Source organism: Besnoitia besnoiti, chromosome III (genome assembly GCF_002563875.1).
Source record: "Besnoitia besnoiti strain Bb-Ger1 chromosome III, whole genome shotgun sequence".
NCBI lineage: Eukaryota > Apicomplexa > Conoidasida > Eucoccidiorida > Sarcocystidae > Besnoitia > Besnoitia besnoiti.
This window is the reverse complement of record NC_042358.1, coordinates 275,463-290,403: the sequence shown is the minus strand read 5'-3', so window position 1 is coordinate 290,403 and position 14,941 is coordinate 275,463. Positions and strand designations below refer to the sequence as shown.

The 14,941-nt window shown below is 59.4% G+C and overlaps 2 protein-coding genes across 2 annotated transcripts; both read left to right on the top strand.

The window, feature by feature from the left end:
• Positions 1–1,302: 1,302 nt before the first annotated feature.
• BESB_043520 (putative ubiquinol cytochrome c oxidoreductase) lies at positions 1,303–4,261 on the top strand (the record flags this gene model as incomplete). The annotated part of the gene is made up of 5 exons (XM_029362803.1): positions 1,303–1,744; positions 2,511–2,815; positions 3,185–3,315; positions 3,544–3,722; positions 4,176–4,261. The coding sequence occupies 5 exons, from the start codon at positions 1,303–1,305 to the stop codon at positions 4,259–4,261; spliced, it is 1,143 nt and encodes a 380-aa protein (XP_029220169.1).
• A 4,035-nt stretch (positions 4,262–8,296) lies between these two features.
• BESB_043510 (uncharacterized protein) lies at positions 8,297–13,720 on the top strand (the record flags this gene model as incomplete). The annotated part of the gene is made up of 7 exons (XM_029362802.1): positions 8,297–8,864; positions 9,458–10,473; positions 11,380–11,684; positions 12,054–12,139; positions 12,532–12,652; positions 13,013–13,111; positions 13,525–13,720. The coding sequence occupies 7 exons, from the start codon at positions 8,297–8,299 to the stop codon at positions 13,718–13,720; spliced, it is 2,391 nt and encodes a 796-aa protein (XP_029220168.1).
• Positions 13,721–14,941: the final 1,221 nt, after the last annotated feature.

The following is a 14,941-nucleotide window of genomic DNA, read 5'->3' as shown; positions in this document are numbered from 1 at the left end:
AACGGAATTAGATAGGCAGAACGCCGGGTATACAGGTCAGGCGAGCGCTGCAGTAGATTTTCTCTCCAACTGAAGCAGTTTCCCCCGTGTATGTGCCCCTGGCAGATGTTGGAAACAGGGACGAAGAGAAACAAGGCGAGAAAAAAAAGGAAGAGAAGAAGAAGCCGGAAAGAAAGCAAGCTGGAGCCGTTTTGTGTCTTCCACTAGCAGCAGTGACGGCACACCTTTGAATAGCGGAGGCGAAAGAGCGAAAAGGAGACGGAAGACGAAAAGCTCTGCTACAAAACACCGAAGGCAGCGACAGAGGAGGGAGAGTCGCCGACCTTCTCTGCCCCGGAAACAGTTGGCGAAGAAGCAACGAAAGGCCGACACCCCGCCGGAATTCGCACATGCGCTTCGATTTCTCCCTCTCTCGAGCATCTTGTTCCACGCTTACGCGCGCTCTACATACACCCCAGGATCCAACTCTTCTCTTGGCAGCGCTGCCCTCTCTTTCGCCTTTCTTTCTCAGATCTTGTGGGGGTAGGCGCTCCTGAGTTCATCGACGCGCACGCCCAAGAGCGTTCCAGCCGCTTCTCTCTCCCTGTCTGCACTTTGTCTCTTCCTGTTCGACTATTAGCCGGGCGCTCGTCGTCTCACTGCAGATCAGCTGTGGCGATCAGCAAGAGGGAGGCCGCGTGACAGGCCTGCAGAGCCGCGTAGGCGAGAAAAGGGGACTGGGATTTTTGGCCTCTGCATTCGTGTCGTCTTTGGGGGATCTTTGCCGAGGAGCGGGAGGATTTTTTGTGATTTTTTGCCGGTCTCGCGTGGAGAGAAGCTCTGAGAAGCAGGCTCGGCGTGTTGCGTCTTGGCATCGCAATCGTGCGCGGCGACTTCTGCTCTCGCGCGCTTCGTCGGGTTCCTTCTCGCAGAAACAACAGTAATCAAGTCTTGAGAGTCCGCAAACAGCGGAAATCGCGACGACCCGAAACTTGAAACACGCTTCCGTCGTTCTCGTTCTTCCTCTCGGCTCCACCTGTTCGCTCCTTCGTCCTACACACAGTTCCCAACGCTGCGAGTCTGCGTTCACTCTCTCCCTACTCGTTTCTCAGTCTTCAGACAAGGAGAAATCTCGGGTGCACTGCGAGAGATCGCCACCCCGAAGTCTCTTTCTGCGTCGCAGTTTTTTCCCGAGAGGTGTACATACACCCCGGCAGTCTCGACGCCACACACGTCCGCGCCTCCTGGTTTCTCCGTCATTCTTCGCCGCCTTTTTCGGGCGTCTTCGACTTTCGTCCCTCTCCTCGCTGCTGCGTGTTCAAGATGGCTCCCGCTTCCGCGCCGCTCCTCTTTTCCGCCAAGTCCAGTGTGGCTGCGCGGCTCCACGCGTTCTCGGCGCTGCCGCGGGTGTTTGGCGGCGCGTCTGCGCCCGCGTTCCCTGCGCAGGCGCTCCTGGCCCCCGCGGCGCTGCGCCACTTCTCGGTTCACAGCCACAACATTCGCCCGGACAAGCACGAGCTCCCTGCGTCCGAGGTGCCGCTGTACTACAACCGCTTCGATCAGGCGGACCATCCCTCCCTGTGGCAACTCGAGGAGCAGGAGCAGAAGAAACACCTCGACAGGGAAGTCACAGACATATCCCAGCTCGTCGAGCCCGTCAGCAGTCCCCACCAAACTGAGGGCTGGTTCAAGCGCCTGCGCTACTGGCACTATAAGGAAACCGCTGAGCCGACTTTCCCCCGAACCCCCGACCTCTCCAAGGGTGGTAAGTCCCGCACCACCCGAGCGCCGCCGCCGCCGAAAAGAAACAGTTTAGGGCTCAGCAGTTACGCTAAACTCCGAGAGGGAGCAGGCCGCGCGAGGCGACGGCTACAGGCCGCCTCGCGGACGAGGGCGGGAGAGGGGGGAGAGAGCAGGAGATAAAATGTAAAGCAACTGGCAGACGCGCAGCGCGCGCCAGAGAGCTCGAGAGAGCCAGACGCCCCTCCGCTGGCCTCTTGCCAAGACAGCAGCAGAGACTGCATCTCAGTTTGACAGAGGGTTTGTTTCTCGCCGCTTCCGTGCCGAAGCAGCATGTAGTGCATCTGCACGTCGGCGGAGCCAACTGGCGGGTCAGGGAGTGCCGAAAGAAGCAGAGTCTGTGTGTGTCTGCGTCCGAGGCCGAGTCGGCGACTGCGAGAAGAGGAGGCTGAAGCTGTCGGGGCGAGCAGGGAGGGGGGAGACAGATGGGGGATGGAGGCGAAGCCGTGAGGCAGCGACGTGCCTCCGCCGCCTTTACCAGAGGGGCTTTGTGCCCTCCACGGCCTCCGTACCCCGGCCTCGCCACGAGTCCTCCGTCTCAACTTCTCTTTTCTCCGTGTGTGTCGAGTCGTTCGCCGGCCCGCTTTTCTCTCGTTGGCTGTGTCGGGGCTTCTGCGTTCCGCGCGGTCGTGAAACGCCGACCCCACCCCGTCATGTGCGCGCGTTTTTTTCGTTTGATCTTCGTTGGCGCGAGGTGTGGAAGCGACTCTGTGTGTGTGTGCTGTGTGTAGAGCTCGCGTCCGGAGCGACGGTCACGCGCACCAGCGTGTGGCATGACCCGAACGAGCCCGCAATTGTCTCGATTTCGCGCTTCACGCCGGACAACTTCCGCGCGGTGGGTTTCGCGGAGAACGTACCCAACCCCGACTCTACCAACAGCGACGCGCACCCTGACTTCCGCGAGTACCGACTCGGCCCTGGAAGCGTCGACCGCAGGCCGTTTGTGTATTTCATGTCTGCCTCCTACTTCTTCATCACCGCTTCCATGATGCGCTCCTTCCTCTGCAAATGGGTCCACTATTGGTGGGTTTCCAGGGTAAGTCCGAGACGCGCTTTCGGATTTTTTCGATTTTAAAAAACTTTTACACATTTGTGTACATTAAGTTCCCACAGTTCAATCGACATACACGGGTGTCCGCACAGATACAATTACATCTCCGGGTTTAGGAAGAACTGCGTTGATGTACGTAGTGTGCAGTTCGGCATGCATGCACATATGCATATATATATTTATATATGTATATACTTATATATCTATATATGTATGATTGATGCGTGTTGGCAGGCGTATTCTGGGGCGTGGAGGCGTGCGTAGCTTCGCGCCTAGAGGCGGTTGCGGGAGGCTGTGTGTTCACAAAAGAGATTGAGTGAACGATCTGTTGCGGCGCACAATGCGTTGATTCAGGACATGCTGGCGGCTGGGACGACGGAAGTCGATCTGCGCCCGATTCAGGAGGGCATGACCGCAGTCTTCAAATGGCGTGGGAAGCCTGTCTTCGTGCGCCACCGCACTGCAGAGGACATTGCGCGCGCCCAGTAAGTGAACGTGCGACTTCTCGCCGCCCTGTGCTGGGCGCTCTCCTCGCATTCTTCGGTGTCTCTTCAGAGTCTCCCGAGCGAGTCGCGGTTGTGGGGGGAGAGAAAGAGGTTCGGGGCTTGGCGGGGACCCCAAAGGGGCTTGGGCGGGGAGGCGCCTTGGAGACGTCTCTCGCGTCCGCGGTTCTTGAGGATTTGCGGCTGCTGCGTTTCTGACTGCTGTCGCAGGGCTGACGACGCTCTCATCGGCACGATGAAGGACCCGCAGCTCGACTCTGAGCGCTGCCCGCGTCCCCAGTGGCTGATAAACATCGGCGTCTGCACGCATTTGGGATGCATCCCGACCGACGGTGGAAGCTACGGCGGCTGGTTCTGCCCCTGCCACGGTTCGCATTACGACACCTCAGGTAGATCCCGCGGAAAGAAGTGTTTCTTTTGGGAAAAAAATCTCGCACAACGCCTAGGGCGCGCAGCCAGTCGTGCGCCGTCTCCTGGTTTATTTGGAGGGGAAGGGGAAGGCGCGGCAACCGCGTTTAGCGCCAATCGCGGCGATATGAGGGCGTTCGCCGAGAGAGAAAGAGGCGTGTGTAGGGCGCGTCAGCGACCGAATGCTCCAGGGGCTGCGTGGCTGTTTTATATTCTTGTAATGTGCAGATATGAGCGGTTTGATGTGCGGATGGTCAGTTGCGAGTTTGCAGGGAGGAAAGGAGGCCGGGAGAGGGCGAGGCGCGCAAAGTGAAAGCGCTTGAAACGACGGGGTGAGCGCGTTTTGCTATGGTGGAGAGTCTGTTTTCGGGTTGATTTTGAATTTATGCGCATTTTTCCCCAATTTTTTTCTTTTTTTCCACTCTTTTCTCCAGGTCGCATTCGTCTGGGCCCGGCGCCGTCCAACCTGGAGCTGCCTCCGACGGTTTTCCTCGACGACCACACTGTGAAGCTGGGCTAGGTGCGGAATGGTGTCTTTTTCGCGGGCGTCCGAAGCCGCGTAAGCTCCTTTATTCGCGCTGGGCTGAGAGAGGAGCGAAGAGTCTCCTGTCGTGAGGCGTGGGAAGACAGATACAGCGCAGTCGCACGCGGGCGGCAGAAGGAGGCCTGCACTCGCCTCAGGCGCCGGCAGGTTCAGCTCGCGCTGTCGCCAGAGGGGAGGTGCTGGGGCGGCGCGTCCGCGGAGAAAGGAAACGCCACGCGTCAGGAGGCGTTTCGTGTCGAAGGAGCCATCACGCATGCTGTGTCGGGGTAGCGAGGCCTCAGAAAGGCGGTTCAAGTTTGGCGTGGCAGCTGTCTCTGGGTCGATTCCACTGGCCGCGACGTATGCGGAGGAGTAGCTGGCGGGCGGAAGGGGGAGTGGGTCATCAGAGAAGGACATGGAAGACATGCGTTGATGGCTTCTGGCATTTCTCGCATCTACGCGTGCAATGCTCGTCCGTCGCTTCGCCTTGTCCAGTTTTAGATAGTCGCTGATGCTCAACGCATGCCCTAAACCCTTCACGTATACCGCGCCCACACGCCGCGCAAAAAGAATGGCGCGCGTTGCACCAGCAGCTACATCCTGTTCGCATTTGACATTTGCAGCCCCCTCCACTGGTGGAGACACAAGCAACGCGACACACTGGAAACGGCAAGCTCTGTAGTCTCCTGTTCTGCAGCAGAGACAGCGGCATATAGTGACATACAGTGTACATCTATAGATGTATGCATGCCTGTATGTGTACGCATGTGTTTTCATGCATTTGAATCTCGAGGTAGCTGCTGATGCAGAGACGCACCAGCGGAGAGGCAGCAGCAAGGTTGTGTGTATTTTTCGTTCCATTCTTCGAAGAATCGACCAGGCCGTCAACACCTGGTACCGGTCGGTGCTTTGCCACACATCCGCCTTCGTCACTTTTCTGGGCACACAGAGGTTTATGTAAAACCACGGAGGCTCCGTAGGTACTCGAAGACTGGGAAAACACAAAAGACAGCCATGCGTTTTAGCATACAGGAACTTCAGACAGAGATATCACGAGATCCATGTTTGCGTGGAAGCTGTCTTCACTGTGGTTGTCGCTTAAGCAGAAACATGGAACCCATCCGGTAGTCGGGTACACGACTGTTGCTAGTCTGTATATAAGGTGCGAGTCACTGGTGGAATATAACTACTAAGAGTAGTGAGAACGACCATACTGTGCATCTAAACAGGAGCTGGTCCTCGGAAGAATCGTCGCAGGCTTCAACGAGGCGACGGCAATTGGATGTCTACCCAACTCGAGAATACTCTGTTTTCTCGAGCTCGGACGCGTAAACGTCCTCTGTATGGCAAGTGAAGGCGATGTGCCCGCTCTGACGAAATGAGAGAGATGGGTACTTCCACGCCTCGTGGGATAGTTGTAGTTAGTGTTGCTCGTAGCCTGCATGCAGATGATTTTCACCTAGAAGCTTTGAGCACTCCAGCGCTATACTGCGCGAAATGCCTGTCCACGGCCCCGCTCCTGCGGCCTCGGCGTTCCGCCAGCCGACTGTCGCATCCCCCAAAAGCCTCTAGCACTCAACCGAATTAACTGAAAGATAGGTCAGCCTTCCGTTTGCCCGCTGTTGTTCAAATTGCCAGGAGAGGCAGGTGAAAACACGTTCCCTAGCTCACGAACTGGCGCCGCCCGCTAGCGCCCATCATCGCCTTGGCCTGCCGCTGGCTAACCCGCTGGGAGTGCTCGGGTTACCGAGACTCCCAGGCGAATCCAGTCCGAAGTCCCCGCCCTGTAGAAGATCCACATTTCCGCAGTCTTCCTTGGATGGCAGCGAGTCCGCACCTCCCGTGAGAAGCAGTTTTTTCGCTTATCTTGCCTGGCGGCTGCACATCGAGGCAAGCGCGGGTTCGCACTTTAGGAGCCCTGGCGAGTGGCTGGCGCCTCCTCCTCCGGAGAGACAACTGCGCGCGCATGCTCAAACGACCCTCCCTCCCCCCCGTATCTTTCTGCTCCATCCCACCCACCCCCCCCGGCCTTTCTCTGCATCGTGGCTCCCTGCGAGCGCCGTCTCTGAGAGACGGGAGAGGGCGGGACCCGAAAAAACGCAATCGACGCGGCCAAGCGCTCGCGAATCTGCGCGGCTGTCGATACGCCGTCCGGCTAGTTGGCTGGAGAGCTTCATCTGGCCCTGTGGTGGCGACGCGAAAAAAACCCCGGAATTTATCCGGCTCGTTGCGCGTGAGTGACAACCCGAGAAAAGAACGATTTCAGGTAGCCCACGAACGCGTATTTCCATTTCCGCTCTTCCCAGGCGGCGGTGAATCGGTTTTGCTTTAACGGAACCCCACGAATGCTGGCAACCGGATCCAGTTCTGAGGCACACGCCTGCTGCAGTTCTCCAGGCCGAATATTTCTTCTGGACGCCAAGCTGCCGCCGTTTCGGGCACTCTTACCCTCCCCTGTGGACTCTTTTTTGCAGCCTCTATGCGTTGCAACCGGCATTTGACAGAACTCCGAGGCGACAGAGGCGCATAAGTTCAACTGCCTTTTGAATCAAGTGGCATTCCTCCTCCGGTGTGCGCCGGCAAGCACCCGCCGCGGCTTGCGGGTTTCATTGCCTCGTGTTCCAGCCTTAGATTATGTAGGGCCTTCTACTTTCCGCGAGCGTCTTGTCTTCTCCCGAGCAACGCAACGCATTTGCCGTTACAACTTGAGCAGCGAGAATTGATCGCCGCCGCGTCGGCGTTTTTTCTCCGACGCAGCGTCCGGTAGGCGCGCGCCTGATCCCTTCGCGCTTATGCAGACCTCCTGGCAACTATTCAGGCGGAAACACCGACACTGACCCGTTTCAAACGGCAGCGGAGCCGGGGAACAGTGTTTGCTGCGGTTAAGCCTCCCAAGCACGCCGCATGCTCTGTGCGAGTAGCTGCTTTGCACGCTCGGGTTGCTACGACGTACCGGCCTGTCTCATCGCTTTTTTGCGAGACTGAAGTTTGCTGATTATCCGAGAGGCGCGCGAATTCAATTCGCTTTCCCTTGCGACGAAGCAACACTGTGGTGCCGTTATCGGCCGCGTTTGCCCCCGCCAGCGTGCGCCGATTTATATCAATGCAGGGTCGAATTCCCTGAAGCGCCCGTCTGGCCTTCCTCTTCTCGCGAATTTGAAGGGATCTCCAAGCCTTCCGTTCGTCGCGGCGGATGCAGAGCACTTTTGTGGCAAGAACGCGTAAAAGGCCAAACGACAACTGGCGAGAAAGGCCTGAAGAGGTGTTCACCGAGCCGTGGTTTCGATCGAGTATGATGTAGCGCTTCCGTGAAGATACCTCACGGCGAGATATGCGAAGACTTCGTTCTCGCATTCGACGATTTTCTATTTCTGAGATTTCAGAGTGCATCGACCCACGGCCGCCTAACCGTTTCGGGAAAAGGGCATGCAGACGCGGCAGGAGGCACGCTCGACTTCCTGTAAACCTGGGCCTGGGAAAAACCTTCAATCGTTGAGAGGTTTTTCTGCCGTATTGTGACATTCGGAGGTTGTTTTCTTCATTCTCATGTCTAATGCAGCGTTCCGGTTGATCTAAAAACTCGTCCTTTGTTTTAGGGTGCGGCAAAAGATCCCCTCTCTTGACACACCCCGACGTGGTGCATCGTGGGTTTTACTTCTCTTCTGTAGACGTTCGAATCTGAGCTGTAGCCGAAGGATAGGAACTTCTCAGTCGGCCTGCCGCTGCTGGGGCGTTAGAGTTCCGAGTCGGGAGGAGTGATCGCCCTCGTTATCCGCGACAGGCGACGCCTGCGTAAAGCAAACGCTACGCGAAGCCCGCACGCGTTTGATGCAAAGATTTCCTTCGTTCTGCTGGCCTCGCGTCTCGTTACGCTCCATGCGCGTGACCGCGTGATGCGATAGGAGTTTGTACCCGACTCGCGTCTCTCGACGCTGTTCCAAGACCCCCCCCTCCCCTACCCCCCTCTATCCCCCCCCTGGAGGCGCAGGGACGTCTCGGGTTTCTGTCCCAGTAGCCCTCTGAGCTCTCATCATGGCGGTCTCAGCTGTGTCCTTCGTTGTCCGCCTCGCCATCTTGCTTTCGCTCGTCGCCGTGGGCACCCACTCGCGGTCTGTCGCGGACCGTGACCACGCAGCTGCTTCGTGCACCTCGTGCTCAGAGGAGTCTCGCAAGGCGGCCGAGAGCCTCGCGCGCGAGGCCCTTTCGGCGCTGCCGTCCGTGAAGGATCCCGCGGCCTGCGATGTTCGCCTGCAGGCGCTCTTCTGCGCGCTGACGTGCGACTCAGCCGCAGCCAAGTCCCTGCCTTGGGCGCACACGCATGCCTCGCTGCGCTCACCGGCCTTTCTGGCGAGCGCCCTGACGCTCGACATGTGTCCCCACACCTGTGCCGACCTCGGGAGGGCCTGCGCCGCCAGCGGGCGCGCCGCCGTGGCGGTGTGCGCGGATGTGAAGCTGCCTGCACTCCGGCTGCAAGGCAGCCAAGGACCTCGGGTGGAGCTCAAGCTGAAGTCCGCGGCGCGGACAGGCACGACGACCGGGGGCGCATCGTGCCTCAGCCTGGACGGCTCCGCGGGCGCGGTCGCAGCGGACTCTGGAGACGGTAAGAGAACGCACGAAGGGGCGGGCGCACTGGCGAGGTCGCGGCTAAAGCGCTGCAGCATGATAAACACGGAAATGGCGCCGCAGCGGGTCGGAAAAGAATTGCCTGAAGGGGTATAATAGCGGGAATGCCGGTCACGGATTCTGCAGAGCTCTGCTGGGACAACGGGGCGCTGCGCGAGCTCGTCGACGGAGACGGTCGCGTCTTGCCTTCGACGGGCCCTCGTCGCACCCAGCTGAAGCCAAGTGGCTGGCGGCTCGGGGCTCGCCTCGGGGTGGGCTCCGTCGATGAGCGCGGGAGGGCGATGGAGGCGTGCGCGCATCCACTGCGGCAGCGGGCGCTAGCTAGCGCATGGGACACACACACAGGTGTAGCTCCGGGTGCCTACGTTTCTGTCCAAGACTTTCTGAGCCAACTTTCAGCGCGAGTCGTGTATGTGCCTTTTCTCTGAGAGGCGGCCCCTGTGTTTGGCGGCGATGAAGGGAGCTGCAGCATCTCGCGCGTCTTCGCGGCGCCTAGCTTTGGTCTTCGTGTCCGAGAGTAGTGTCCAAGTCCTCAGTGACGTCTGGTTTTGCGTTCCTTGCTCTGCGCAGTGGCACTTTTCGAGACTCGCTTCCAGCCTGTGACGGCGCACGCGTACGTGATGGACCCCACGGCTGCCTTGCCGGCTGTCTCCGCGCCTGCGCCCCTCGCGCCCGTGTCGCCCCCTGGCGGCGTCCCGACGCCTGTGGCGTACCCTCCGGCAACGCCTCTGGCGGACGTGACAGCGGTTGTGGATCCGGTGCAGAGCCTGACCTCCGGCCTTCCTCCGGCGCCGCTTCCGCCTTCGATTCTTCTTGCGTCTCCCGCGGCCGTTCTCCCAGACGTAGGCGCGCGCCTCGACCCAGCGACTGTCCCCGCCTCGGTCGCCTCACCCGCCGCCGTAGCACCGCTCCCGGCTCTCCCTGCAGCCACTCCTCCGGCGCTTCCCATGACGCAGCCTGCCGTGCCAGCTTCGGCTGCGAGAGCGGCAGCGGCACCAGTCGCCGCTCAGCCTCCAGCGACGCCGACTCCGCCGATTGTTCCAGTGCCCTCGACGACTGCGCCCGCACCCGCACCGGCGCCGCAGGCCGTCGCCGCGTCGCCAGCGATACCGACGCCCGTAGCCTCGCCAACTGCACCAGGGACTTCCCAGGTCCCGCCCCCACAGGCCCCGCCCCCACAGGCCCCGCCCCCACAGGCCCCGCCCCCACAGGCCCCGCCCCCACAGGCCCCGCCCCCACAGGCCCCGCCCCCACAGGCCCCGCCCCCACAGGCCCCTCCGGCTCCAGCGCCTGCGCCCACCCCGGCTCCAGCGGCCGAATCAGCAGGTGTAGCAGCTGCGCCCGCCGGGGGCACGCCGGCAGCGGGAGCAGAGACACCTGCGTCGGACGCTGTTCAGGGCGAGACGGTTGCCGCCGCGGCAGAGCCTGTGGAGGCTATCGACCAGGCGACTCTGGCTCCAGTCGACGCTGGGGCGGCGGCGAAGGGCGCTTATCTGGTGGCACGCAGCGCGCAGGTCGAAGCGCGCAGAGTGCTGAACGACGCAGGGGAACTGCACCAAGCTCAGGCTTCTGACGATCATGAGAACGTGAGGCTGTGGGAATCACACGCGCGAGGAGGGAGTCCGGGGCGAGCCAAAAGGGCAGGGGCCTGAAGGGCGACCGCCGTGGCTAGCCTGCGAGCTTCTGTGGCGCTTGCATGCACAACACTGATTCCGGCTCATCGATACGTGCGTGGTTGCAGGAATGTGTAATGAGGCTTAGCGCCTGGTTGCTACAATTGTGTACTGTGTTTCGCGTCTTCGGCGGGCTCTCGCGGCGGCAAAACGCAGCCATACGAATGTGCATGGCGGTAACGGTCTGCCCTGCTATCAGCAGCCGCATGAGCTCCTTCCCACTCGGTTCTGATCCGTCCACATACATACAAATATTCATGTATATATATACTCGGATATGCATAAATAGACAAAGTTTGGCAGCAAGAGGATGGCCCACACGACCGGGAACAACGATATACAGAATCTAAACCGGTAGTCCAACGCGTGCCGTATGCCTCGTAGAAAACGCGTACGTGAAGCGTGTCTTACGGTGACCGCTCCAGCCACGCTGCTGTGGCTCGTAGGAGCGTTCGGGTAGCAGTTTCCTTGAGTGATGACTTCGTGTGAGGCTAAGAGTGTGCGAAGCATGTCTCGACGCGAGCCGCTCGCTCCGTCGCCTTCCTTCTGGCACAGGGATCGCGGGCCCGGTCGACGCGTGAATGGGTTTCGTTCGGCGGTCGCCGCAGGCGTCGTCTGTATGTGGGGTCCGAGCCGCCTGGGAGTTGTGCGGCGACAGCGAATCTGAGGCACGCATTGGGGAGCGCCGGCTGTGTCTGGCGGTTTGCTGCGTTCTCGGTGAAGGCCTCGCGCCGCAGCAGAGCGGCGCCCGAGCAGCTTGGGTGTGCATCGTGGGGAGGCTTCAAGTGCGCGAGTCTCGCTGCCTGCGATTGTCTGCAGACGCACGGCTTGTGCACAAGCAGCTGCGCCTGCTGGCCCATCTGGGCCTCCTCGATCGTCGTCTTCGTGGTGTACTCGACTGCGACTTTCGCCGCGATTCTCATGATGGCCGGCCTCTTCTCACGCGGCCTTTGGTCCTCGACCTTCTACAAAGGGGGCGGCTACTGGCTCATCGGCTCGGCACTCCTCGGTGGTCTCACCGGCGGGCTCGTCGGGGGTCTCGTCAGCGAGTGCGTCGCCGGCGGCTTGGGCCTGGCTGCGGGCCTGATGGCCCTGTTTTGCTCGTTCCTCCTCGTCGGGCGCAGGTGAGGGACAGCGTCACCCGCAGTCTCAACTCGTCACTCTCGCACTGACCGGCTGGACGTGATAGAGGAGAGCCCCGCACAGGCCTCGAGGCGAGAGACTCCCGAAAGTACATACCTATATATACATATCTATATATTTGTATATATATACATGTGCACACTTATATGCATATATAATATAGCTGGATATGTACATATGTATGTTCTTTTATATGTGTGAGGACGATTTAAGGTTTAGGTTTTGCGGTTTCGTCTTTTTTTTCTTGCTCTAAGCCGCGCGAGGGTGTGGTCTGGTGGCGATATGTGCGGGCTCGCCTGCGCGGCCTCTCACTTTTGCGTCGTCTGTTTCTGTATGTTTGTCGCGTTCAGAGGCGCGTGGCTGGGCGCCATGGGCGGGGTTTTGACAGGGGCTGTGATCGGCGCGCTCGCCCGCAGTGGGGGGTTTGCCATCGGATGTGAGTGCTCCGCGCGGAAGGCGAGAAAACGATTGAACAGAGGGATGTGGCACACAGGCAACGTGCGCGGCGGCCCAGCGGCGGCGTGTTCCGGCTAGTCCTCGAACGTAGAAAGGTTTACGGGTTTTGAACATACAAACGTGAACACACATACATGATATGTTTGCCGATGTACAGGGAAACAGGAGGCAGAGGCAGCCTGGCTCTTTTGACAAAGGTGTCTGAAAACGCCCATGCGGTTTCTTTGACGTCTGGCGTATAACTAGCGCCAGTTCGAAAATGCTACCAGGCGTATTCCTGTGTGCCTGTGACTTGGCGTAAAGGAGCGCATTGGAACGCCGGTGGCGTCTCCTTGCATGCGCGCGGTGAATTCTCGTTTGGTGCCTTTGCAGTGGGAGCGGGCATTGGACTCCTCGTTGGAGTCATCGGCGGCTTTGCGCCTGTCGCTCGACAGCTGAAGGTCAATGAGCGTTACATCCGCCAGGGCATGATGGCGTCTTCTCTGGTCTCCCGGTAAGCTTTCCAACGCCCTCGCCCTCCCAGCGGAATTTTTCGCTTGTTGCTGCGGCCACGCCCTGCGCACACCTTCGCGTTAAGCTGTATATTCGCCACTCTCACTCACCCCGATGCACAGATGAAAAACAGACGAAAGTAGTGGTACATTTTTGTTCGGTGTGTACCTACTTGAGGCCTCGGTTTGAGCGTGCCCAGGGACGTCGTGAAGGCGGGTTCGCATGAGCGAGCGTGTGTCTCCGGGCGGTCTCCTCAACGCTGGGCGACGAGTCGGAACGCGGCCGCTCAGTGCTTGCGAGAGAGAGACACTGCGCGTCAGATCGGCTGTTGTCTGCGGTGTGGATTTCTTCTGTTGCCCAGATATTCCCGGAAGCGATCCGAGTCTCTGAGGCGGAATGGATCCACTCACGATCACGGCAGCTACAGCCGCATCGGCTCCGGTGCAGAAGACCATCGAAAGTGAGCGAGGACACTTCGGCACGGGCGGGTTGCCTGTGCGGATTCGAGGCAGAATTGCTTCAGGACTGTTTTAGGGTTTAGGGCCGGCAGAAACGTGCGAGCAGCTGTGCTGAGGCGCTCTCCGCAGCACTGCTTCCTTCCTCCACTGTGCGCGCATCGCGCGTCCGCGCTGGCGTGCCGAGTGTGTGCAGTCTCTCACTCAGCTGGTCACCGCTCTTTCCAGCGCCTGCAAATCCTCTAGACGCGGACACTGCGCTGCGAGGGGGGGCCCACTCTCTCTTCCGTACACACCGACATCGAGAAGGCAACTGCCACAGTGATGTCGTGATATTTGTACAGCTGGTACCAGTGCGCGGGCGCCGATGCCTACGCGCGAAAAACTCGTGGAGTCGCTTTCTTGTGCGCTGCTTCAGCTCGCCCCGATCGCCTGCGGTAGGCCGCATGCGCACAGCCTTTCAGTCAGACGCTACCGGCGCGTCTCTGGCCGCTCGGCTGCGCTCTGCCGTGATGTCCACGTCGCCGCCTGCGATGGACGAAGACGACATTTCTGAGCCGGGGCGCCCTGCGGGCATTCTGAAGTCCTCCGCCGACAACGCCGGCGGACAGTAAAGAGGGGTTGGAGGCCGTTGAGAGCGCGTGTTCTCGAAAACACCGCAAGTCCTCCATGTACAGGTGCATCTTGCTGCCTACTCATTCATATTCACATATGTATTCATTCACACATGCATACATGCACGCATACATACGTGGATGCATACATTCATACATACATACATGCAGACGTGCATGCATCATACTGATATGTTTATTTACATACATAGGCGTAGGCTGCGGGGTGGCGGTGTTCCACGGGTGCCTGTGTGTATGGCTCCAGGCAGAGGCAGGTGAGGGAGACGTGGAGGTTAGAGGGAGGCGGGAAGCGCTTGACAGCGAGTGAGAATCAGGCAAAGCCCAAAAAAGACGAAGCTTGCTCCATAGATGCATCTTGCACGTTTTCCGGTTTTCGAATCTGCGGCGCGCACCGGAGACCGTGGCGTTTGTCTAGACTGCGCGTCTGTCATAAAGCGTATGCGCGTGTATGTGACTCGGGACTGGTTTTCCGGTAGTTCACGTGAGAGGTCACTGCGAGGAAAGAGGATAAAGGCCTAATCCTAGTCGAGTCCGCAGCTATGCGTCAACCGGCAGTATGTGCGATTTGACGCGTAGCTGCATGCAGGCGCTCTAACCTTAGTATCGATGTGGAGTGAAAAGTTACGATTTTCCGCTGGGGCGCGCGGGCATGGACGCCTGCACGGTCACGCGTTGGAAAGATGTTTCGCGCGTCTTTGCATGCGCGCGACTGTCATATGTGCAACAGGGCGGCGTTGCGGTGAGACGTATCTTTTCGTCGTGCAGCAACCCGTAAATCGTCTCCAATCCGATAGAATGGGGCAACTGCGCTTCGCCTGCCTCTCCTGCGTGTCTCTTTTTGAGCAAAAAATGCAGCTTTGAACGAAGTCTTTCGCTTAAGGGGTTTCGAAGAAAGCAAGAGAACTCCAGCGAAGGTGCATGCTTTCTCTCCCTTCCGAGCTTTGTTTTTTTCTGATGGTTTGTCCATCTCTGTCGAGGCAAATCACCCAAAGCATCGCGAACCGGCCGCTCCCGTGCATCAACAGAGCGCAGATTTTTCAGCCGTGTTGCTATCTTGTGTGGGCACATCCGTAGTTGTCTGTGTCGTGGAGGCTCCCAGTGGACGAAATCCTAGCAGGGGACGTGTCTCTTTTTTGAGGCCACGGTACTCTCGACCTGCGCGAGCAGACCAGGGTGTCTCTGCGTGAATGTCCCCGTGTC